This window comes from Hypanus sabinus, chromosome 8 (assembly GCF_030144855.1).
Source record: "Hypanus sabinus isolate sHypSab1 chromosome 8, sHypSab1.hap1, whole genome shotgun sequence".
Lineage (NCBI taxonomy): Eukaryota > Metazoa > Chordata > Chondrichthyes > Myliobatiformes > Dasyatidae > Hypanus > Hypanus sabinus.
The window spans coordinates 83,442,707-83,467,172 of NC_082713.1; the positions used below are offsets into that span (position 1 = coordinate 83,442,707).

Genomic DNA, 24,466 nt, shown 5'->3' on the forward strand with positions numbered 1-24,466 from the left:
AAATGTTTCTCTCCTCACAGATAATATGCAAGGATCTCAAGACAAATCAATTTGAGCACGGGGGAATCAAAAACCTATTGCTAGAAATTTGAAATACGAGCAAAGAAATGAAAATATTCAGATCAGGTATTTATGGAAAGAAAAACAACTTTAACTTTTCACACCAATGCTCTTCATCAGCACTGGTAATTCCAACATTTTATTTTTATTTTTAGCATACTGGGCCCAGTAGTTAACTTCTCACATAGATAACCTACGCTGGCACAACTTTTGTTTTCAGAAAAATACTAAAATAGATTGGAAATTGCAAGAAAAAACTGACTGTGGCGACCCACTTTCTGCGCAGGCGAACCGGCTCACAAATAGCCAGCACGCAGGGGGAGACTTTGGTAATGCATCTCTGATGTCATTTCTGCCCGGAGAGGGCGGGCGCTAGGGATTAAATGCCAGCACCGTGAAGTTTGAATAAACTAGTCTCAAAACGACTTATCGACTGTGTGTCGTCATTTCAGCGCTGTGTGTAGCACATCGCTACATTGGTAACCCCGACGGTCCAAACGGGAACGCTGCGACCACGCGTGTGGTTTAGCCAAGCAGAAGCCTGGTTCCAGATTCGGCAGATATATTCTGATTCCACGCGTTACTATCACGTGGTGAACGTCCTTGACCAGGAGACGGCCGCCCAGGTTGCGGATTTCATACAGTCGCCCCCGGAAGAAGGCAAAAATGAAGCATTCAAAGCTCTACTCAGGATGCCCGCCTGTTTCACCTGGACGGTTTAGGAGACAGACTGCCATCAGCATTGATGAACGAGATGCTGGCCCTGGCTGACGGACACAAGCCCTGCCTCATGTTCGAGCAAGCGTTCCTAGATCAACTGCCCGAAGACATACATCTGCTGCTGGCCAATGCAGATTTCAGCGACCCCCGGAAGGTGGCGGCCCAGGCAGACATACTGTGGAAAGCCAAAAGGAAGAGCATGGCGCCCGTCGGTCAGATTACCAGGCCATGCGCCCAACAGCAGATCAGGCCAGGCCCGGCAGGGGGGCGCACACAACACAGAGGCAGGAGTGAGGAGGCCAGTGAACAGTGGTGTTTCTACCACCAGCGGTGGGGCACAAAACCCCGTCATTATCGCCTGCCCTGCAAGGGCCAGGGCCAAGGCCAGCTGCCGCTAATGACTATGGTGGCTGGCCACTAGGACAGCCTCTTGTATGTCTGGGACAAACAGTCAGGACGCTGCTTCTTGGTCGACACCGGAGTGGAAATCAGCGTCTTGCCCCCGACAGGGTATGACACCCACAACAGGAAGCCAGGACCCACTCTGAGGGCCGCAAAAGGCAGTACGATACGGACCTACGGCACCTGCACAGTGCAGCTGCAGTTCAGCGCCAGCCGGTTCATGTGGGACTTCACACTGGCTGCTGTGGCCCAACCACTCCTGGGGGCGAACTTCTTGCGAGCTCACAGCCTGCTGGTTGACTTGCAAGGGAAAAGACTGGTACATGTCGAGACTTTCCAGACGTTCTCCCTGGGTGAAGCCAAGTTGCCGGCCCCACACCTGGACTCCATTACGCTGTCGGACAACGAATTCACCAGAATCCTGGCAGACTTTCCATCAATTCTGGCACCGCAGTTCACGGCAGCCATGCCCAGACACAGGGTACAGCACCACATCCCGACCCAGGGACCACCCCTTCATGCCCGCGCACGAAGGCTCCCCCCAGAAAAGCTCCGCCTAGTGAAAGAGGAGTTCAAGAGGATGGAGGAATTGGGGATCGTACGGAGGTCCGACAGCCCAGGGGCCTCCCTGCTGCACATGGTGCCCAAAGCAGCCAGGGGTTGGAGACCACGCGGCGAATATCACAGACTGAATGAGGCTACAACTCCAGACCGCTACCCCGTGCCGCACATACAGGACTTTGCAGCAAACCTGCACGGGGAAAGAATTTTTTCCAAAGTAGACCTCCTCCGGGGATACCATCAAATCCCGGTGCACCCTGAAGACATCCCCAAAACAGCACTCATCACCCCGTTCGGCCTATTCAAGTTCCTCTGAATGCCGTTCGGCCTGAAGAATGCCGCACAGATGTTCCAGTGGCTAAAGGGTGCAGTGGGATGCAACCTGGACTTTGCATTCATCTATTTGGACGACATCCTTATAGCCAGCAGTAGTCACCAGGAGCATCTGTCCCACCTCTGCCAGCTCTACTCCCACCTGAGTGATTTCGGCCTCATGATCAACCCAGCCAAATGCCAGTTCGGTCTCGATACCATCGACTTCCTGGGCCACAGGATTACCAAAGATGGGGCAACACCTCTGCCCGCCAAGGTAGACGCGATCCGCCACTTTGCCCGGCCCAACACGGTCAAAGGCCTACAGGAGTTCGTTGGTATGGTGAACTTCTACCACTGTTTCCTCCCCTCAGCAGCCCATATCATGTGCTCTTTGTACACCCTGATGTCGGGTAAAGGCGAGGACATTACTTGGGACGAGGAGGCCACGGCTGCTTTCGTTAAAACCACAGATGCCGCAATGCTGGTGCACCCCAGAACGGACGTTCCAACCGCACTCACGGTAAACACATCCAACACAGCAGTCGGTGGGGTGCTGTAGCAGCTCATCAAGGGGCGCTGGCAAACCCTTGGTGTTCTTCAGCAAGCACCTACAACCACCCAAACTCAAGTACAGTGCTTTCGACTGGGAGCTGTTGGCACTGTATCTGGCAATCTGGCATTTCAGGTATTTCTTAGAAGGCAGGCCGTTCACTGCATTCACAGAACACAAACCGTTGACTTTCGCATTCACAAAGGTGTCTGATCCCTGGTCAGCTCGCCAGCAGCGACATCTGTCCTACATCTCCGAGTACACGACGGACATCCAGCATGTCTCGGGAAAGGACAACGTCGTGGCAGACACACTCTCCAGACCAACTGTCCAGGCCCTGTCCCTGGGGGTGGACTATGCAGCACTGGTGGAGGCGCAGCAGGCAGACGATGAGATGCCCAGCTACAGGACCCCAGTCTCGGGTTTGCAGCTGCAGGACTTTCTCATAGGCCCAGGTGATAGGACCCTCCTATGCGACATGGCTACCGGCCAACCTCGCCCCATCGTCCCAACAGCCTGGAGGCAGCGAGTTTTCGACTCCATACACGGTTTGGCGCACCCATCTATCAGGGCAACTGTCTGGCTGGTCTCCAGCAAGTTTGCATGGCACAGACTTCGCAAGCAGGTCAGTGAATGGGCCAGAACGTGCACGCAGTGCCGAACAGCCAAGTTGCAGCGGCTCACTAAAGCCCCGCCGCAGCAGTTCAAACCCACCCACCAGAGGTTCGACCACATTCATGTGGATATCGTGGGCCCCCTACCAGTGTCCCGAGGAGCGCGGTACCTCCTAACTATGGTAGACTGGTTCACGAGGAGTTCACCTCCAGCCTGTGGTTGGCTGTGGCCAGCCTGTTGGGAACGCAGCTACACCACACTACTGCCTATCACCCACAGTCGAACGGACTAGTGGAACGCTTCCATCGTCACTTGAAGTCGGCTCTCATGGCCCGCCTGAGAGGACCGAACTGGGTGGACGAGCTTCCCTGGGTCCTGCTTGCAATTCACACAGCGCCCAAAACAGGATCTGCATGCCTCGTCAGCCGAGTTGGTGTATGGCGCACCCCTGGCCATCCCAGGAGAGTTCATACCAGCCCCAAGGGGGCAAAAGGTAGAACCCGCAGCAGTCCTGGACAGACTACACGAGAGGCTCGGCAACCTGGCCCCCGTACCGACTTCACAGCACGGACAGACCCTGACCCATGTACCCAAAGTCCTGCAGAACTGTAAGTTTGTATTTGTACGAAGGGGCGGACACCGGACACTGCTACAGCGGCCGTACGAGGGGCCATTCAAGGTGATCAACAATAACGGGTCCACGTACGTTCTGGACATTGGGGGGAGAGAGGAGGTTTTCATGGTGGACCGACTCAAACCAGCCCATGTGGACTTGGCGCAGCCGGTCAAGGTTCAGGCACCGCAGCGCAGAGACAGACCTCCCAAACAGAGGCTGATCCAGACTGTGGATATTGGGGGTGGGTGTATCGCCGGTTCTGGGAGAGGGAGGGTTATGTGGCGAACCACTTTCTGCGCAGGCGAACCGGCTCACAAATAACCAGCGCGCGGGGGGAGACTTTGGTAATGCACGTCTGACGTCATTTCCGCCTGGAGAAGGCGGGCGCTAGGGGTTAAATTCCAGTGCCGCGAAGTTTGAATAAACTAGTCTCGAAACGACTTACCAACTGCGTGTTGTTATTTCAGCGCTGTGTGTAGCACATTGCTACATGACAATGTTACAACAAGGGATCACAATGCTTCAGATGGAATCAAAGGAACCTCAAGTTAACCCATAATTTCACTCCATGCTTTGTTATTGTTTAGAACGTTTTTATTGAGCTTATCTCAATTTTAAACTTCTGATTGCTACAAAACCATACCTTGAACTGTTCTGCTTGAAGCCTCGCTTGAATCACTTTATGTGCTTCATGTAAATCAGTAAATATCTGAGGGAGTTTGGTTTCAAAGCTATGAAAATAAAAGAAAACCTAAGATACACGAGCAATGATTTTCCAAAAATAATTTATTTAATTTTCAATAAACAAAACTTACTATTTCCTATAATAAGATGCATTAGCAACTTTGGCACAGGAATTATAGAGTATGTCCGACACCAAGTACAATCTTGCTATCTGCAGTAGAAATTGAAGTATTATAATATTAGTTGCTTTACTTCTAAAGTCATCACTTCAGCCATTTCCAGTAAAAGTAACGAAAAAGAAATGCCAATGTTAAGCACTGTCTAAATTACTAAACAAATGATCAAAAATATTTAAATATCAGACTCACTGAAGGCTATTTTTACCAGACCACTTTAACCAATTAATGTTAAAATATTTTATGGTATACAATTGCTGATGTACCAGCTGCCTCTAAATAATTACCAAATTCTTACGTATCTTAACGGATGTATACAGATAATAAACTTTTTAAAGTTTACCTTTTTCTGCAGTGGAGTCTGTAAAATAGACAGTGATTCTGCAATACAATCCACTATTTCCTCTGCAGCCTCTGCATTATTCAAACAGAAGACCATAGCATCGCCTATACCATTGCGATGAGGTGCCAAACCTCTCAAGATATTCTCCAATTTATCTCTTTGCCTGCAAGTTTTATAGTGTGTTAGCTACGCATTTCAGCTATACCTAAACATGTTTAAATCTTGACTTCAACTTTCAATACAAATAATTAACATAACATGAAATAAATCCCAATTTTACTATCAAGGAACCTAAAACAAACAAGTTAGAGGAAGGCATTGTTTTATACTTTAAAGTCTTTAAATTGGATCAATGATCTAAAAACATAATTGACAAGATATGCCATAATTCAGCAAATTTAGCTTAAATAGCCATTTTGACTGATAAACTGATCTAGCTTCAATAAAGAACATTACAAATATTTTGCTTCAGTTTATCTTAGAAGTGATTGGAAATTTCACAGTAACTGAATGCATCATCTTTATGTATATTTTTAAACCTATAGAACCAGATTTTGCTGAAAAAATGTCTAAATAATTCATATGATTAATGTGGAAACAGGAACAGTAACATGTTAAGAACAAAGTAAACCATGAATTTCAAAGCAGCTGCTTGGTTTGTGCACATAACCAACTTATGAATGCCTTTACACTGTTAACCTCTCTATATAAGCCTCTCTCTTTCTCTTCCCAATTTCTCCTGCAGTCCCTTATTTAATATTAAATTGACAGCATCTATAATTTCATATTTCAGTACTTTCCATTATTTTTCGGTCTTAAAATCCTACTAATTAAAGAGATGCATTGTTGGCTCCACTTGTGCCCAGATATTATGCTTCCACCCATATAGCTGTGCTGGTAATTATCAATACCGGTAGAGGGATAGGAGTATAGTGGGTAAGTTGCAGCACTAGCACTGAGGCTTGTAAAACAGATCCAGAGGCATGAACACAGATCTTTTCATGGCAGCCAGAAAATTTAAATTCAGTTAAATCTGGAAAAGACCTGTCATATGTAATAGTAAATAAGAAAACATGGTATTGCCATTCATAACGTATTTTGTTCACTGATATCATCAGGGGAAAAAAATTGCCATTCTTACCTAGGTGGCCTACACTAGGTTCCCACCATCCAAGGCAATTCCCTCTTCTTGCTACTAGCATCGGCAGGAGGTACAGAAGCCTTAGGTCCCAAACAACCATGTTCAGGAACAATTATGTTCCTGAACCAGCATGGATAACTGCAATCACCATGCTGAACTGATTCTACAACCTACAAACTCACTTTCAAGGGCTTTTTACAACTCAGATTCTCCATATAGTTTTTTTTATTTGCTCAGTTTATCTTCTTTTGCACATTGGTTGTTTGTCAGTCTTTGTTTATGCATATTTTCATAAATTCTACTGTATTTTTTCCCTGTAAAGCCCGCAAGAAAATGAATCTCAAGGTAGTATATGATAACATATACGTACTTTGATAATAAATTTACTTTGACTTCAGAACATCTGCTTAATGCTTAATTATCCTCAGAATAGCTTATCAAGAAATGCTGGTCCTTTAACAACTTACACATTCCATGAACAAAGAAAAAACACTTTAAAAATCTATTCATTTTCTGGGATCTGTGTGGTTAATGGCAAGGATAATTTTTATTGCCATTCCTTAATTATTCCTCGAGAAAATGGTGGTTAACGGCTTTCCTGAGCTGCTACACTCCTTATGGTGAATGTAATTGATTTTACTATTTGCTATTTCACTAAATCATTGATCACAATCAGCTATTTTTGTGATCATTACTTCCAGTTGTTTTTTGCCTAATTTATTGGAGTTCCTTTAGAAAGGCACTATTGGAACAAAAAAGGCAAAAACAGTGAACGTAGTCTGATTTGATCTCCCAAAGAATTCTGATAACATCCCACTCAGAAGATTAATGAATAAGGGTGCTGCACAGGACCAGAGGGGGTGGGTAATATAATGACTTGGATTGAAAAGGTTAGTCGGATGGAAGCAGAGTGGAAATAAATGAATTGCTCTCAGGTTGGCAGCCTATTACTAATGAAGGAATCAGTGCATGGACCTCAGTATTCACAATTTTTATCAATGATTTGTCTAAGACATTAATTTATCTTATTTCCAAATTTGATGGTAAAACAAAACTATGTCTGATTGTGAGTAGGAAGTCGTAAAGGGGCTTCAGTGGGACATAGGTTATCTGAATGAGGCGGTCAGAACAAAATATATACAATGTGAAAAAATGTGAAGCTATTGCTGCACAAATATTAAGCACACTTGTACACAAGTCATTGAAAGTGAACACTATGGGTAACAAGTGATTTAGCAGAGCAAATATGTGGGTATAGTTCTGATTACTTTCACCACACTGGTTCCAGTGATGGTAGTTTTTGTCTACAAGTCAGATGATTTCTATAGATCTCCAGTCCCAGTACCTATGCCACTCTATTTTCAGGCACCTATTGCTCTATTTTTCATTTTGTATGCACCCTATATATTATTGACTAACCAAAAAAATGCATGAAAAATATTGAATATTGCAACATACTAGAAAGTTCATTATTCCTTCAGATGAAAAAAACTACAAATCTCTACCAGATCTAAAGATACTACGATTCAATCTTATTATGCCATACACAGTTACACAGAAGTAACAAATGCTGTTACGTCAATATCATCTGTATGTAAAGTAAATTATGGTAGCAAGTTAAGAATGCATTGAATTTCCAATACATGCTGGTCAGTATTTACATTGCTACCTAAAAACAAAGCAACTTAACTAAGACGACAAAGTAACAAGTTCCTGCAAACTCAGAAGAACCAGTGGGAAGTAATAGAAGAATGCTGAATTCCAGTAGTACTATCGATGTTATCCAAAAATATTGATGTTACAGCAACAAAATAAACCACTGGTTTACTTTGAAAGTAACAAAATTATGAGATAGTGAATACTTTCAACAACACATACACAGTGCTGGAGGAATTCAGAAATTCAGCCAGCATTTATGGAGGGCAATACATAGTCTATGAATTGAGTTGAAGCCGATCATCAGGACTGGAAAGGAGGGGGAAGAGGCTGGGATAAGAAGGTGGAGAGAGAGGAGGGGGTACAAACTGGCAGTTGATATGTGAAATCAAGTGAGGGGGGAAGGTAAGTGAGTGCGGGAGGGGGATAAAATAAAATGCTGGAAGGAGATGGGTGGAAGAGGGAAAGGGCTGAAGAACAATAACTGATAAGAAAGACAGTGCAGGATGGAAGAAAGGGAGGGAGGAGGGCACTAGAGGAAGGTGATGGGTAAGTGAAAAGAGAATTGGTGAGAGGGGATCAGAATGGGGAATGTAAAGGGGAAGAGGCAAAAATTCGGTGAAGTTTGAGAAATCGATGAATATGCCATCAGGTTGGAGGCCACCCAGATGGAATAGGAGGTTTTGCTTCTCCAACCTGTGTGTAGTCTCATCATGGCAGTAGAAGGCAGGCTATGGACCGACATGTCAGAATGGGAAGTTGAATTGAAATTGGGTGACAAAGCAGTCACCCAATCTACGTAAGGTCTCGCCAAAGTAGAGGAAGCTGTACTGAGAACACTGGACACAATTGATGATCCTAACAGACTCACAGGTGAAGTGTCACCTCACCTGAAAGGACTTTTTGGGGTCCTAGAATAGTGATGAGGGAGAAGGACTTGGCCCATTTGTTGGACAAAAGGCTGGATTTTAAACACTCCTTTTATAGCTTGTACTCCTTCTGTGTAATTAAGCAAAATCAAGTGAGCTGACGAGAGGTTCCAATCTGGCATTGATCGGATTGATAAGCACAAAGTTTTTGTAAAGACAAATATCCTATTCTTCAGTCTGAGAACACAGTCATCATGTCCCATGACACTATCACTTTGCTAAATGGAACAGATTAGACTCAAACAAATCTGGCAATCAAAAACAAAATTTTCATCAATGCTGTGGGTTGTAAGCCATTACAGAACTGTATTACACCTCAACATACAAGACCATGGCCAGGATGTCCCTATTCTACCATCAAGCCAATGATTCTACCTTGTTCAATGACAAATGCAGAACGGCATGCCAAAGCAGTACCAAAATGTACTTAAACTGAGGTCCTAAGCAAATCTGCAACACATCATTTTTAAAATCAAGTATATAGATTAACCCATTTAGTCTAGTCATGACTAGCACTAAGCCGGTGTACTTTGGCTTACTGCAATTTGTTTTAATGAAAGTAATTTTCCATTTTCTAAGGAACACAATGAATCACAAATTATGTCAGTACTACTTTAAATAGAGTGGGACTATTTCAGGTGTAGTGCATGCCTACCGTAAACAAATCACATCTTATGTCCATAGAAATAAAAATATAATGGAAATAGTGCTAATATTTCCTTGAAATGTTGCTATTATTTTAAAAAGGTGAAGAAAAGAAACTTCAAAGCAAAAGATATCTGATCTTTTATTCTATGCTATTTGATTACAATATTTGGTAAGAAATCTGCAACAGCTATTCAGCTTCTTAGAGTCAGCTACACTAAGATTACTTCAGGCAGTCAATTGGAAATCCAGTTATTAACTTACACATCCTTCAGTTGCCCTTTCTTCACTGGTTCCTCTGATTCAACAGGCATATCAACTTCTGTGTCTTCTGGCATACCTTGCAAATAGGGATTCATAGGTGGAGGATGCCACACCGAACCACACTTAAATATCCGGAAATCGTCAGTCCGCCATTTTGTAGGGGAATCACCCTAAACACCGAAATAGTATGAGCACCTTCAACTTTGAAACTACCCAAGTTTAACGCCTTAACTGAAATACTTTTGCTTTACCTGAAGAATAGAAAACAGCTTCCACCTATAATAAACGTGTGCTGGGTCCTTGTTATCAAAAAGGAACCTAGTAAAATAGTTGAAAATAAAGTCACTAACTCTCATCACTTAAACAGAAAAAAGTAACTTAAAATTTAATATGGTATTCATTTTTACCTAAATTGAGGGTTATTAATTTCTCTACTCATAATTAAAGCTTCAAAAGCTGGACCTTCACGAACTACAAATTCGATCATTCGATGAATTAGGCACAAGAGATTCCTAACAGAATAAAAGAAAATTAAACAATGTTCAAAAATAGTCATGTTAAATCTTTTCTATAAATAAGCAAATGACAAGGTACTTTTAAAAGAGGAATCCTGCTGGTATTTCAATCAACAGAAATAAGACAAGCTTCAAAGTTGATGCTGTCCCCTTTCTCAGTGTAATCCACAATCTTAAATCAATTGGAGCTATATTCCAAAATATGTCAGATCAACAGTCCAACAGAAACTTGGACAACTACAACCAGCTATAATTTTACTGCATTACTTACTACTATCAGCTACTACAGGCAATATTCTTGCAAATGCATTTGAAAATTTAATTAAAAAAAATAATTTGCACTAAAATGTCAATGTGAAAGATGCTATTTCCGGGGATGAAAGCACTTCCACATTTTGGGTGCTCAACATAAGCTCTGGGCAAGTATAAGCCAGTTAGAGTAAAGATCCTACTTCCCTGTTCTGCTCCAATGATGGAACTCAACCCAGGATAATAGCAATCGCTACTGTACTGTTGTGAAACTTTTTTATTTTCTATTCTGTGATCTCTCAAGTGAAATTCCAGTTTGTTGCTTTAGTTCCACACCTACTGGGAAACATATGATTGTCCAATTTTCATCACCTTCCACCAGAAGGCAAAATAAGACTGGTCTGGAGTTAAATCCTGTCCTTCATGATGAAAGAACAACTCACTAAACGATTCAACCACCCCTTCTGATAAGTTTAAACTAATTGTTCTCCTAGTATACATAACCTTATTGGAATTTTGCTTAGCACATTTTACTTGTTTCCACTTCATTTATATCAAGATCAAAAAAACTCAGAAATCATTGTGTAGAAAATTCAGGAGCAATGTCAAATATCAACATCATTCAGAATCTTATGTAAACTTTAAAAGCCACAATATACATCAGTATTTTCTTTGCAACTAAGGTGGTTAGCTTTGTTTACCAGGTGCATTTGCAAAGTGAATGGCAGTAATTAAAATAGTGTTACAATGGAAGCCTCAATTTAGTCAATTGTTTCAGAAATGCTAAATGGTTAAACTTTAATAAGCACATTACCTATCAGTGGTTACCATTACAGGCAATGAATGGATGCTCTGAAATAATCTGAATTAATTGCACATTAAATCTACTACACAAACTCTTAGCAAGATTTTGCTGGTGTATAAATGCTCTCGGTGTTTTACCATTATATATTGAAGCTTTAAAAAAATTGGTCTATTATTTACAAGCTTTTTAGAATACTTTACCATAAAATATAACAATATCTGAAAGAACAGATGAATGTTTTAAGTTGTTTTCATAAATCAAATGTAGCTGCCACAGAAGAATAGGTGTAATTTATAGTGTATTACCTGAAAGTATAAAGTGTCCATAAATTCATGTGTCCGAGTTGATTACTAACAGTAAAAGCTACCCAACAGTGAGGAGCTAACAGGCTCAAACCGTGCTTGTGCTTTCTTGTTATCCCACGAAGCCTTGAATATTCGCAAAGAACAGCGAAAACCAGCACCAGGCTCCACTCATCTCAGTGTCCCGAGGCACCAGTAGGCCACCACTTCAATCCCCTGTTCCTTTGGTCCATTCATTGTGCTGTGACTAAGGCACACTCTATCCAGAAATCTATTCCCCCAAGATTATTAGAGCTTTTACGTACCAAGAGTCCCCATTCCTCTGAGCAAGTCAACACAACACAAACTCAACCAAGCTAATTACTACGCAACATCAGAGCATAAGTCTCCTCTTCAACATATTAGTTTCTAAAAACCTTTGCTAAAATTAGTTTTAAAAACCTTCTAGTTCCTCTAGCTCTAATTAATGAAACTATGTAAATATAGATGTAACAATTAACTATAAGGTGTTATTTTATGTCAAACTATCTCTACCACTATTATTGATAATTTCACTTTCAGATGATGAGTAAAGGAACATTTCTATTGTTGCTCGCAGAAATGGGGTTCATCTTTTAAGGCACGTAAATAGGTGTAGAAAAAATCCTTTGTTTACTCAAAGTCTTGTTGCAAATAGCTGCTTAGTCGTAGTAGCAGTAGTAGTAAGAATGAACTGAAAGTGTACCTTTCTGTTGGGATAACCACTTTGACTACGGCTTCGGACAGAGTCTGCACATGAAGTCACATCAAATAGTAAAAATATAAAGAATGTGAGTATTGGCTGGTGAAACACTGCAGGACATACAGCATCAAGAACAAAATAAAAACAACAGTTGATATTTTAATGCTATATTTACCTGACATTTAATACAAAACAAAAAGAAATTACAAACCAGGCGGACAGCACCAAATATTTCAAAACTGCTTACTCACCAGGGTATTTGGCCTAATATTAAACCTAACATCTGGATTCTGCTAAAAACTTGTTCTTCCCTTGTTTGCTAGGCAGCATATACTTACTCCACTGAGTATTGCAGGATTCATTCATCAGTTGCTGGGCCTCAGTATAAAAATATTCTAATATATCACTACATAGATGTAATGCACAGGAGCAAATAGAAAGTAAAATAACTTTGGAATAATGTGAATCAGAATACTAAATATAATTTTTAAAATATAAATAGTTATGACTATCAGTAACCAGCCATATTGCAGTGCTTTTGAACAAAGTGGTCAATAGCATGTCTGTAGTCAGAAAATAAATCAAAGAACTAATATTAAAAAAAAACTATTCTGCAACAATAATACAAGATCATGGTCACATAAGCTGCATAAAAATGGTTCTGGATGTTCTGTAGGAGATAAGTATGGTTGAATTTGTAATTGAATTAATAGTAGAACAATATGCTAAGATTAGCATATATTAGAAATGGTTAGTGCTGAGAAAACATTCTCTCCAACACATTAAACAGTTATTGAAATAATTGTGAATAAACATTACAACTGTAAAAATATAAATTTGAACATAAAGTTCCACACATGAACATTAGCCACTAGAAGTGGTAAGTTCAAATTTAACAGTAAGAAAATTTAGTTTATTTCTAAAATGTAGTAAGAACATTCAGCATCTGAAAATCTTGAAAATACCAGTAATCCTCACTATATTAAAACGATATAAAGCAAGAAAACTGTAAGACATTTAAAGAACTTAGAGGGCAACTATTAAAAAAAGTTTTATATCCCAATTTAAAAAGGATTATATTGTGACTAGTTAGAGAACCATAAAATTAAAAGATTTGATAACACAAATGTGAAGAGGATGCTTCCACTTATGAAGCAGTCCAAATATAGAATCCAAAAACACAAAAACAGGAACAAACTATTTCTACAAAAAAGTGCCTTGGGTAAATTGCAAAGATACATTCAAGGGTACAGAGAAATTAGATGAAAAATATGCAAGGTGGCTTACAGCACTAAGCGACTAAACCCCCATAACATTATTCTGTAGAATTGATACAGTAATCTTGGATATCACAAAATCAGTTGGATCAATAATAAGTATACCGCTTTGGATACTGTTCAGTGGGGATGACCTAACTGGGGTGGGGTAGTGGGGAGAGAAGTGGACTGTAGTAGTGAAAAGGGATTCCATAGTTCAAGGAGTAGATACGAGATTCTGTGTACGTGAAAGAGACTCAGATGGTCTCCAAGGTGCCAAAGTCAGGGACGTCTGCAATCTGATCCATAGCATTCTAAAGGGAATGGTGAGCAGCCAGAAGTCCTGGTACATATTGGCACCAATGACATACATAGGAAAAGGGAGGAGGCCCTGAAGAGAGAACTTAGGGAACTAGGTAGAAAGTTGAAAAGCTGGACCTCCTGGGTAGTAATCTCTGTATTGCAGCCTGTGCCATGTATCAGGTAAGAATAGGATGATTTGGAAAATGAATGCACAGCTGAGGAAATAGTGCAGGGAGCAGGGCTTCAGATTTCAGGATCACTGGAATCTCTTCTAAGGAAGGTATGGCCTGTACAAAAAAGACAGGCTACACCTGAACCCAAGGAGGACCAATATCCTTGCAAGCAGGTGGAGGGTTTAAACTAAATTGGTAAGGAAATGGGAACCAGAGTGATAGGGTTGAGTATAGGGCAGTTGGTATACAGCTAGGTGCAGTGTACAGTGAGAATGTAAGGAAGGACAGGCAGGTGATAGGGCAAAATTGTAGTCAGTGGGACGAATTGCAGTGTAAAAGATTGGTAGTTAAGACATTGTGGGCATCACTGAGTCATGGCTCAAAGAACATAGTTGGGAACTTAACATCCGACGATACACATTGTATTTTAAGGACAGGCAGGTTGGCAGAGAGGGTGGGGTAGTCTGTTGGTAAAAAATGAAATTAAATTCTTAGAAAGAGATGACATAAGATCAGAAGATGTAGAATCGTTGTGGATAGAGTTAAGCTGCAAGGTTAAAAGGATCCTGATGGCAGTTATACACAGGCCTCCAGACAGTAGCCAGGATGTGGACTACAAATTACAACAGGAGACAGAAAAGGCATGGCAGGAAGACAATATTACAATAGTCATGAGGAGTTCAATATGCAGGTAGATTGTAAAAATCAGGTTGGTGCAGGATCCCAAGAGAGAGAATTTGTAGAATGCCTACAACTTGGCTTTTTATAGCAGCTTGTGGTTGAGCCCACTAGGGGAAAGGCTATTCTACATTGGGTGTTGTGTAATGACCCAGATTTGAATAGTGATCTTAAGGTAAGGAACCCCTAGGAGGCGGCGATCATAATATGATAGACTTCACTCTGCAATTTGAGAGGGAGAAGCTAAAGTCAGATGTATCAGTAATACAGTGGAGTAAAGGGAATTACAGAGACATGGCAAAAGTTGATTTGAAGGGAGCACTAGCACGTATGATAGAACAGCAGTGGCTGGAGTTTCTGGGAGCAATTCGGAAAATGCAGGATACATCCCAAAGAAGTAGTATTCTAAAGGCTGGCTGACAAGGGAAATTAAAGACAACAAAGCAAGAGAAAAGGCAAATAACAGAACAAAAATTAATAGTAAGTTAGAGGATTGGGAAGCTTTTAAAAACCAACAGAAGGCAGTTAAAAAGCCAAAAGGAAGGAAAAGACAAAATATGAAGGTAAGCTAGTCAATAATATCAAAGAGGATACCAAATGCTCTTTTCCCCCCAGATAAATATAGTACTGAGCAAATGTCTTAGGCACATGTAAAAAAAATCTGTAAAGCAAAGATCCCTTCAAAAATAATGAAATAAAAATGTTTCTAAATATCAAAAAATTATGATCAAAAGCAGTAAAGAAAAAAAACTCAAATCAATACTTGGTGTGACCACCCTTTGCCTTTAAAATTACATCAATTTTAACTCGTCCTGGGATGCCATCCGGTCCCACAGCCTTGCAAATGCTCATTCGTTGGAAACATCTGTGTTCCTTAGCCTCAGAAATGACCAGGTTGCAAGTTGTAGCGGAGGCTTTGTCTGGAGGCTCAGAGTTAGCAACATCGTACCTAGCATAATAGTGATTGAGCTCATCTGCGAGAGGCAGCGATGTTGGTGCACCACAATGTTTGGCTATGCAGCCCTCACCACAAGTCACGTGTGCTATTCGTTGTGAATCTTCACTCAATCTTCTCCCTATATTGTTGTTTCGCAGCCTTGATAGCTTTGCACAGATCATAGCTGCTTTTCTTGAGCTCTACTTAATCTCGTGATGTAAGCTCGATGTCGCACTGTAGGTGCTGCTCACACGGAACTACTGATCCAGGGTTTCTGGTCTGGGAAGACCCTGACTGACTTCTGAGGGGACAAAATCATTGATGCACTTCCGGATAAAGGACGTGACTCCATCAGTGAACTTGGAGACATACTCATCATAGAAGAAATTCCAGTCAACGTCATCGAAGCAGTCCTGTAGCATGGTGGCCAATTGGTTGGACCAACAGTGGATTGTTTTAACTATGGCCGCCTCTTGTTTCAGCTTCTGCTTGTATGTCAACAGAAGAAAGATCAAACAGTGATCTGATTTTCCAAAAGCTGGGCAAAGGGGAGTTTTGTAGGTGTTGCGGAAGGGAGTGTAGAAATTGTCAAATGCGGATCTCCACAAGTGCTCACTTGGATGTGCTGACAAAAGTTCTGAGGGAACATACCCCTCCTCCTTTACTCTTCCCAGTGAGGTTTCTCTACCTGTCTGCCCAGAACAGGGAGAACCCACAGGGCTCGGTGGCATGATGCAGTTTCTCCTCCGTCATCCAGGTCTCCATGAAGCACAAAATGCTACATTCCTTTGTTTCTTGCTGATAGGAGATCCTGGCTCTCAGTTCACAAAGCTTGTAATCCAGGGACTGAACATTAGCCAGGAGTACGCTAGGGAGTGGCAGTCGATTTGCACGCCATCTCAGCCTCAGCAGGTCGCCAGCCCTTCTCCCTCACCTCCAGCACTTCTTCCAAGGTAGTGGCAGTGTAAGAAATGAGCCTCCATGGATCGCACAAGCAGGGGATCCCAGTGTAGGAAAGACGACACATAATGGGTAAATGCCGTCTTTCCAATGTTCAGAAGGGTCAGTCTATCATATCTGATGTGACTATCATCTACTTGAACAGAAAATGCTAAGAAAATCGGAGAAATTAGTAGTATACTTTAGATTTGGAACAGAGCTCACAACGCAGCCATCATACGCGGTGCCATCGGCTTGAAACTCCACTCTGCCGAGAAACTTCTGCTTGACAGAGTTGCTGATACAGGATGACCATCTTGTATCTTGTTACTATTGCCACTCTTGCCATGGTATAAGAATTGACAATCTGAAGGCTAAATTGTCACATCTGTCATACCATCACCTTTTAACTTAGTTGTCCTTTGCCCAGTTTGATTCCTTCCATCCAGCTTTTGTTTCAGTTAATCAGTTTAGTTCATTCAACTCTTAATGACTTTGAAGTTATCTTTGTCTAATCATGCACTGGAGGTAAACACCTACAAACTAATCAAGTCTTTATTTGAAAAGTGGTGTATTACTTAATATGCTACTTTCTTTAATGAAATATAAAACTTTCTCTGTAATATTTAATTTTTTGGAAAATGAATACTTGGGAATCCAAAATTTGCTCTTTGCTTCTGACACACTAATGCGAAGACAAAAAATAAACTAAAACAAAGTTTATAAGAAAAAAATCTGGGGTACCCAAGACTTTTGCACAGTATTGTAAAGAGTAAAAGAGAGATGAGAGTAAATATCAGACCGCTGGAAAATTATGCTGGAGGAGCAGTAATAGAAATGACAGTTAAACTAAAATAACTTGCATCCATTTTCACTGCTGAAGATGTATGCCAGAGGTTTGAGAGTGCCAGGGGGCAGAAGTGAGTGCAATTGATATTACTAGGAAGAAGGTGCTCAGGAAGCTAAGAGGTCTGCAGGTGGATATATCACCTATACCAGATGGACAACACCCCCAAATTCCGAAAGCAGTGAATGGGGAGATTGCAGAGGCATTGCAATGATCTTTCAAGAATCACTAGATTCTGGCATGATTTTGGAGGACAGGAAAATTGCAAATATCAGTCCTTTCTTTTGACAAGGGATGGAGGTAGAAGAAAGGAAATTTATAGGCCAGTTAATTTGACCTCAGTGGTTGGGAGGATGTTGAAGTTGATCGTTAATGACAAGGTCTTAGGGTACTTGGAGGCACATGGTTAAATAGACCAAAGCCAGCATGGTTTCCTTAAGGGAGAGTCTTGCCTGACAAACCTGTTATAATGCATTGAGGAAATAACAAGCAGGCAAGAGAGTCCAGTGGCTCTGGTTTACTTGGAACTCAAGAAGGCCTTTGACAAGGTGCCTCACATGAGGCTGCTTAACAAGAGCTCACAGTATTACAAGAAAGGTACTAGGATGGATAAAGCAGTGGCGGATTGGCAGGAGACAAATAGTGGGAATAAGGAGAGCCTTCTCTGCCTGGCTGCCAGTGACTAGCTGTATTCTGTAGGGGGTCAGCACTGGCACTGTTTTGTTTTACATTACGTGTCAAATATTTGAATAATGGAATTGATGGTTTTAAGGTCAAATTTGCGGGCAATACAAAGATAGGTGGAGGCCAAGTAGTATTGAGGAAGTAGGGAGGCTGCAGAAGGACTTAAGACAGTTTGGGGGATGGGCAAAGAAGTGGCAGATAGAATACAATGTTGGGAAGTGTATGGCCATGCACTTTGATAGAAGGAACAAAAGTGTATGCTATTTCCTAAACAGGAAGAAAATTCAAAAAACAAAGTGCAAAGGTACTTGGCAGACATTGGGCAAGATTTACTAAAGGTTAACTTACAGGTTGAATCAGTAGTGAGGAAGGCAAATCCAACATTAATATTCATTTTGAGAGGACTAGAATACAAAAGCAAGGATGTAATGCTGAGAGTTTATAAGGCACTGTTAAGGCCTCACTTGGGAGTATTGTGTGCAGTTTTGGGCCTCTTATCTAAGAAAGGCTATTCCAAAAATTAAAGGGTTATCTCATGAGGAGTATTTGATGGCCCTGGGCATGTACTCACTAGAATTCAGAAAAATGAGGTGTGGGGTGGGGTGGGTAATCTCACTGACCTATTGAATATTGAAGGGCCCAGACAGAGTGGACATGGAGACGATGTTCCCTATAGTGGGGGAGTCTAGGACGAGAAGACACAGTCCCAGAATATCTAGGACGGAGATGAGAAGGAATTTATTTGGCCAGAAAATAGTGAATCTGTGGAATTCGTTGCCACAGGCGGTTGTGGAGGACAGGTCATTGGGTGTATTTAAGGCGGAGGTTGATAGGTTCTCGATTAGTCAGGGTATGAAAGGTTATGGGAAAAAACAGGAGAATGGGGTGAAGAGGGAAAATGGATCAGCCATGATGAAATGGCAGCGCAGACTCATTGGGCTGAATGCCCTAATTCTGTTCCTCTATTTTATAGTCTTTATCAACTATTGTTGATTCTGAAGGCCAACTTGTAATAAATTTTAAAAATGCAAAAAGTATTTCAAATGTGCTCTAAGAGGCTTCTTAGTGCTGCTTTTTACAAGCATTGTTAAGTACTTAAGGTATAAATTTTGTAGTACAGTAGACAATGCTAATGTGATGGTTGTCATCCAGATGCAAATTCTTTTAATGGGCAATTACTGATTGATTCATTATTTTCATAAGTTAAAGATGAACCAAAAGGATCAGCAGACGGAGGAAGATTCCATCTGACCATTAACAGATCAATATGGACGTAACAAGTGCTATGCTCATAAACCTAAGTCTGCTTTATTTAGCATAAAAGTGTCATAAAAGTATCACCAAGACAAAGAATAAAATACTGCAAATTCAGCTTACTCAAAAGAACTTACATTTCTGCCCAAGCCATCAGTTCATATCAGAAGTACTAAATTTGAGTTGAAATAAATTGGTGATGGCAAGATGTCAAACTTCCAAATAAATCCTAATTTATTTTTACTTTGACATTTCATACACAGTAAAATACTCCTTGCAAACACTTCAAAAATTATTACATTTTAAAACTACAAGAAAGAAAGAACAGGTCAAAGGAAATTAACAATCAAACAAATGAATACTTACAACACTAGCAATATCTTACATCTGCATTTAACTTCTTGTTCTCAAGCATGCACATAAATCATTCACATTTTTTTACCTTCTCAAATTCCTCTTTGGATTTTGATGGTCGGAGTGGCATATCAGGGTTCTTCAGTCTCACTCTAGGCTGTGCATTAAAAGGTAAACCCGATGGAGGAGGAGGTAGAGTCAATTCCATCATAGCTGGTGGAATATATATAGGGTATGGAGGGGTAGGCACTGCCTTCCCCCAACCCAGCTTCATTTCATATCCCATTATAAATTTCCCTGTAAACATGACACCACACTTGATCTTTATAACATCAGAGAACTTGTGTTTCACCTTTAAGAATTTATTTAAAACTACTAAGCAAAATATCACCACAAATGTTCGAACACTTAAAATTTTGCATCACCACAAAATTGTTGTCAGCAAATTAAAGTTTTCTGTAAAGATTTCACAAAAGTTAAACAGATTATGGGAGAGAGGGGTGGGGGGGGGAGAGAGGGGGGTGGAGAAGGGGTGGGGATGGCTGGGTTAAACAGTCAAAGTGTAATCAGCAACCGGTTGTATTGAATGTCATTTGGTGTTGAAATAAAAATTAGTGATAAAAAAGTTAAACAGATTACAATATATAAAATACAACAGGTTAGAAATTCACACAAAATGCTGGAGGAACTCAGCAGGTCAAGTAGCAATATGAAAAGAGTAAACAGTCCACTTTTGGGCCAAGACTCTTACTCAGGACTGCTTTTCTTGTGTTAGAAATTGCTGGGTATGAAAACAACCCCGCCAAGCTGAGTCAAGATAAATATGATGAAATGTAAATTGCCCAAGCCAGTTGAATATTTGCATACTTAGTTGCTACATGTGCAAAGACGGAAAATATTCATTAATCTCCTCACAAAGTGTCTGAAATTAAAGATTCGTTCTGTGAAAACTAATGAAATTTGAGCAGATGTTTAGGCCTAGTATGTAATAAAAAACTGAGTTAACGGTTTATTGCACAAACAAAAACTGAATAATTTAAACTGAAATCTCACTCCAACCATGACAGTGCACACAGCTAATCTATGAGTTACAGTCGGCCCTCCTCATCCGTGAGTTCCGCATGGGCGAATTCAACCAACCACGAATCAGGAAAACCCGGAAGTTCTCTCTCCAGCACTCGTTCTTCAAGCAATGTTCGCCTCACATCTCATTTGTTACTTTGTTTCGGCGAAAAAATGGCTCCTAAAAAGCAATAAGTGGTCAAAGCAATTCCTCAAAGGCTAAGAGGGAACGTAAAGTGCTATCTCTTGCCAAGAAATTAGAAATATTAGATCTTTTGAAAAGTGGCATGTCGCATTCCAAAGTGGGCCATAAGGTCAGGAAGAACCAATCGAACATTTGCACAATAAAGTAGAAAGAAGCTGAAATTTGTGGAAGTGTTAGTGCTAGGGATGGCTGGCTGGCTATGTAAAGCGCTACAGCCTCAAGAACTTAAAGATCACAGGAGAATCGGGATCGGCTGATGCCGAGGCGACATGAGCATTCCCAGAAGAGCTACAATGGTTGCGTCTGTACTGAACATGTAGAAACTTTTTTTCTTGTCATTATTCCCTAAACAATACAGTATAACAACTATTCACATAGAATTTACATTGTATTAGGTATTATAAGTAATCTAGAGATGATTTAAAGTATATAGGAGGCTGTGCGTAGGTTACCACGGATCAGGATAAAAAAAAAACCTGAAAGTTCTCTCTCCAGCAAACATCTGTCCTTTAAAATTGTCCCGATCGTTGATCGACTGTAGCCTAACATTTTTCCAATGACCTATGGCGTTGCACCTCTTTCCGAACCCTTTATTATTTCCACTTTACTTTCCATCATGATCGCTTTCCATCAACAGAACAGAAAAACTGCGGGCGGCGGGTCCTGTGCTGCCCTGGGTCCTGAAGTCCATCGGCACCGAGACAGGTGAAATAAGGGACTTGAGCATCCGTGCTTTTTTGGTATCTGCGAGGGGTCCCAGAACAAATCCCCCGCGGATAAGGAGGGCCGACTGTACTTCGTTTTCTCTTTTTCTCACTCCCTCTCCCTTCCCCTCCCCCTTTCTCTTGCTCTCTCTCCCCTCTCTTTATCTGTTAACTGATTCTAATTCTTTCTCCTTTATTTCCCTATTTCTTTCTCAAACTTTTAATGACTTAAGATTAGACAACTATACATGAGATCTCAGATGACTACCGTAGATTCCGGACTACAGAGCGCACCTGATTAAAAGCCGCATGCTCTAATTTTAGAAAGAAAATCAATTTTGTACTTGTTCAAGCCGCACCAGATTTTAAGCCGCAGGTGTCCCACGTTGTAATATGAGATATTTACACAGAAAGATATTACACGTGAGCATCTTTTAACTTTTAATTAAATCCGTATGGTAACATAAACAAATATATATTGCAAATGCTTTTTTTCGAACAGTGCCTGTAACACAGCTACTTTTAAATATACATACGTATCGGTAACACACAAATTACGTTGCGTATACTTTTTTACTGAACAGTGCACGAACAACATTCCAATATCTCCTAACGGCTGATAAAAAAAATATACATACTGCAGCCTACCAGGAAAAGTTATTGATCGCCTTCTTCATCTTCCTCCTGCGCACTAAAACCATCAAAGTCCTCTTCTTCAGTGTCCGAATTGAACAACCTCAGGATCTCGTCACTCACTTCAGTCTCTTCGTTGTCGCTCTCACTTGAGCACACGCGGTCCTCTTCATCACGCAGCAGTCCAGCCTTTCGAAACCCGCTGGTGATGGTGGAAGTTGTGACACGGCTCCACGCATTTAGGATCCACTGGCAGACTAGAGTAAAGATGCTCTTCGCATGCGTCCTGTTTTGGTAAAGGATTTCTCGCCGCTCGTCATCCAAGCCTCCCACTCAACGCGCAGTGCCACTTTAAATGCCCGGTTCACGCTGATGTCCAGTGGCTGCAAATACTTCGTGGTGCCCCCAGGAATCACAGCTGGAATTGAGTTTGTACTCTTGATGGCAGCTTTCACTGAACTTTGTCAGCCGCTTAAAAAATCACCATCAGTGGAAGCTTTAGTCCAGATGCTGTGCAGCTCAGAACACAAGTAAAATACGTTCTCTCATGGCCACTTGTTTTCAGTGTGATGGACCAGCCACCTTTTTTATTAACAGTCCGAGTGAGAGGCAGGTCAAACGTCAAAGGTACTTCACCCATATTTATGATATCATCTGGCCCGATGGAATTCTCCGCTATCTTTGTTTGAGTGAATGTGCAGAAGTTAGCAAGTTGTTCCTCGTGGTCGGGAGGGAGCTGCTGACATAGAGTCGTGCGTACCCTGACGGACAGGCCTTTTCGTCTCATAAATCTAAAACACCACGATGGCCCACCTCTAAAATCTTCGATTTTCATTTTGGTGGCGATTGCTTTAGCCTTCAGTCTGATCTGCACGGTGGAAACACCGCGGCCACCTGTTCTTTGTGTGTTAACCCAGTCTTCAAGAAAGTTTTCAAGTTCGGGCCATCTGCTATGATTACCTCTGAAAGCTTTTGACGTCTTTTTGCATTGACTCAGTTCTTCACGCTGGCATCTCCACCGTCTCAACATCGATTTATTTATGCCAAGATTATGTGCAGCAGCTCGATTTCCTTCTTCAACCGCCAGATTGATCGCCTTTAACTTAAAAGCTGCATCATATGCTTTTCTTCAAGTGTTTTCCATGTTGATGAGGGTGAGTACAAATGACTGATTTACAATAATTTAATTGTGAAAGTGTGCTTGATTTATCGTACAATTTCATTGGACCTCTGTGAACTACTCATCAATTTTATTGGTCCACTGTTACGAGGCAAAATGTTTTTGGCGGCATGAAAAAAAAACATGCATTAGCCGCACCGTAGTATAGGCCGCAGTGTTCAAAGCGTGGGAAAAAAGTAGCGGCTTATAGTCCGGAATTTACAGTAATCAACTCTCCATGCAATTATTAATGACCATTTCCAATAATCTGAGGTAAATAGTACAACACAAAAGCAAAGAAAAATATTCATTTCCCAACAATCTTTGTTAGAATGGCACACTCTAGTAATTTCTGGGTCACTGTTCTTACTGTATACTGTTTTACAAAATCCACAACAGCATTTTCAGACACTTGAAATAAAATTCCTAAGTCATACTCAAAAGACTGGTGACATTTAAATCAAAGTGAACTTTGCCTCCTGTAGGATTTATAAAACATTGACAAGATTATCCAATTTCATAAAACTTCTTAGAATATGGAATTTTCAATTTTATTTTACTCACCATTGAGAGATTTAAGTGCTTTATCTGCATGCTTTCTGTTCATGAAGGCAACAAAACCACAGTTTCGGAGTCTAGCTCTTTCCTCCTCTGTTCTAGGCCACATGATTTTTACACTTGCCAAAGGTCCAAATTTACCAAATTCCTTGCAAAGCATCTCTTCATCCATCTAATGGAGAAAGAGAAAATTTAACCTGAAACTATCTTGGCTAAAAAAAAAACCTTCCTTTAGTCAGGTATATTAAATATGATGAACTATGATAGAGGTTTGATGATACCTGTGGGTTTATGTTCCCAACATACAAATTTGTAGTATGAGGATCCCCTGAATCATATGACCCTGGAGTTTCATCAAGCACTAGATGGAATGAAAAGCAAATGAATTTCAAATCAGCAATCTGTATCTTTGCAACATACAAGTGAATTTCTTGTGCCTGAGATATTGCTA

The 24,466-nt window shown here is 41.1% G+C and overlaps 2 protein-coding genes across 5 annotated transcripts in view; one reads left to right on the top strand and one right to left on the bottom strand.

Moving 5' to 3' along the window:
* Positions 1–24,466, top strand: part of LOC132398276 (uncharacterized) — a 1,154,100-nt gene that overhangs the window by 1,063,656 nt on the left and 65,978 nt on the right. The gene's annotated exons all lie outside the window — the stretch shown is intronic.
* The window catches only part of LOC132398271 (U2 snRNP-associated SURP motif-containing protein-like), an 81,361-nt gene that overhangs the window by 36,892 nt on the left and 20,003 nt on the right, over positions 1–24,466 (bottom strand). For all 4 annotated transcript variants that reach the window (XM_059977437.1, XM_059977440.1, XM_059977441.1 and 1 more), the window contains exons 8-17: positions 24,297–24,376; positions 24,022–24,187; positions 19,783–19,991; positions 12,273–12,316; positions 10,085–10,189; positions 9,929–9,995; positions 9,678–9,847; positions 5,043–5,205; positions 4,655–4,734; positions 4,483–4,570 (exon numbers count right to left, since the gene is read on the bottom strand). In XM_059977437.1, coding sequence (XP_059833420.1) covers positions 4,483–4,570; positions 4,655–4,734; positions 5,043–5,205; positions 9,678–9,847; positions 9,929–9,995; positions 10,085–10,189; positions 12,273–12,316; positions 19,783–19,991; positions 24,022–24,187; positions 24,297–24,376 — 1,172 coding nt within the window. The remainder of the gene's footprint in view (positions 1–4,482; positions 4,571–4,654; positions 4,735–5,042; positions 5,206–9,677; positions 9,848–9,928; positions 9,996–10,084; positions 10,190–12,272; positions 12,317–19,782; positions 19,992–24,021; positions 24,188–24,296; positions 24,377–24,466) is intronic.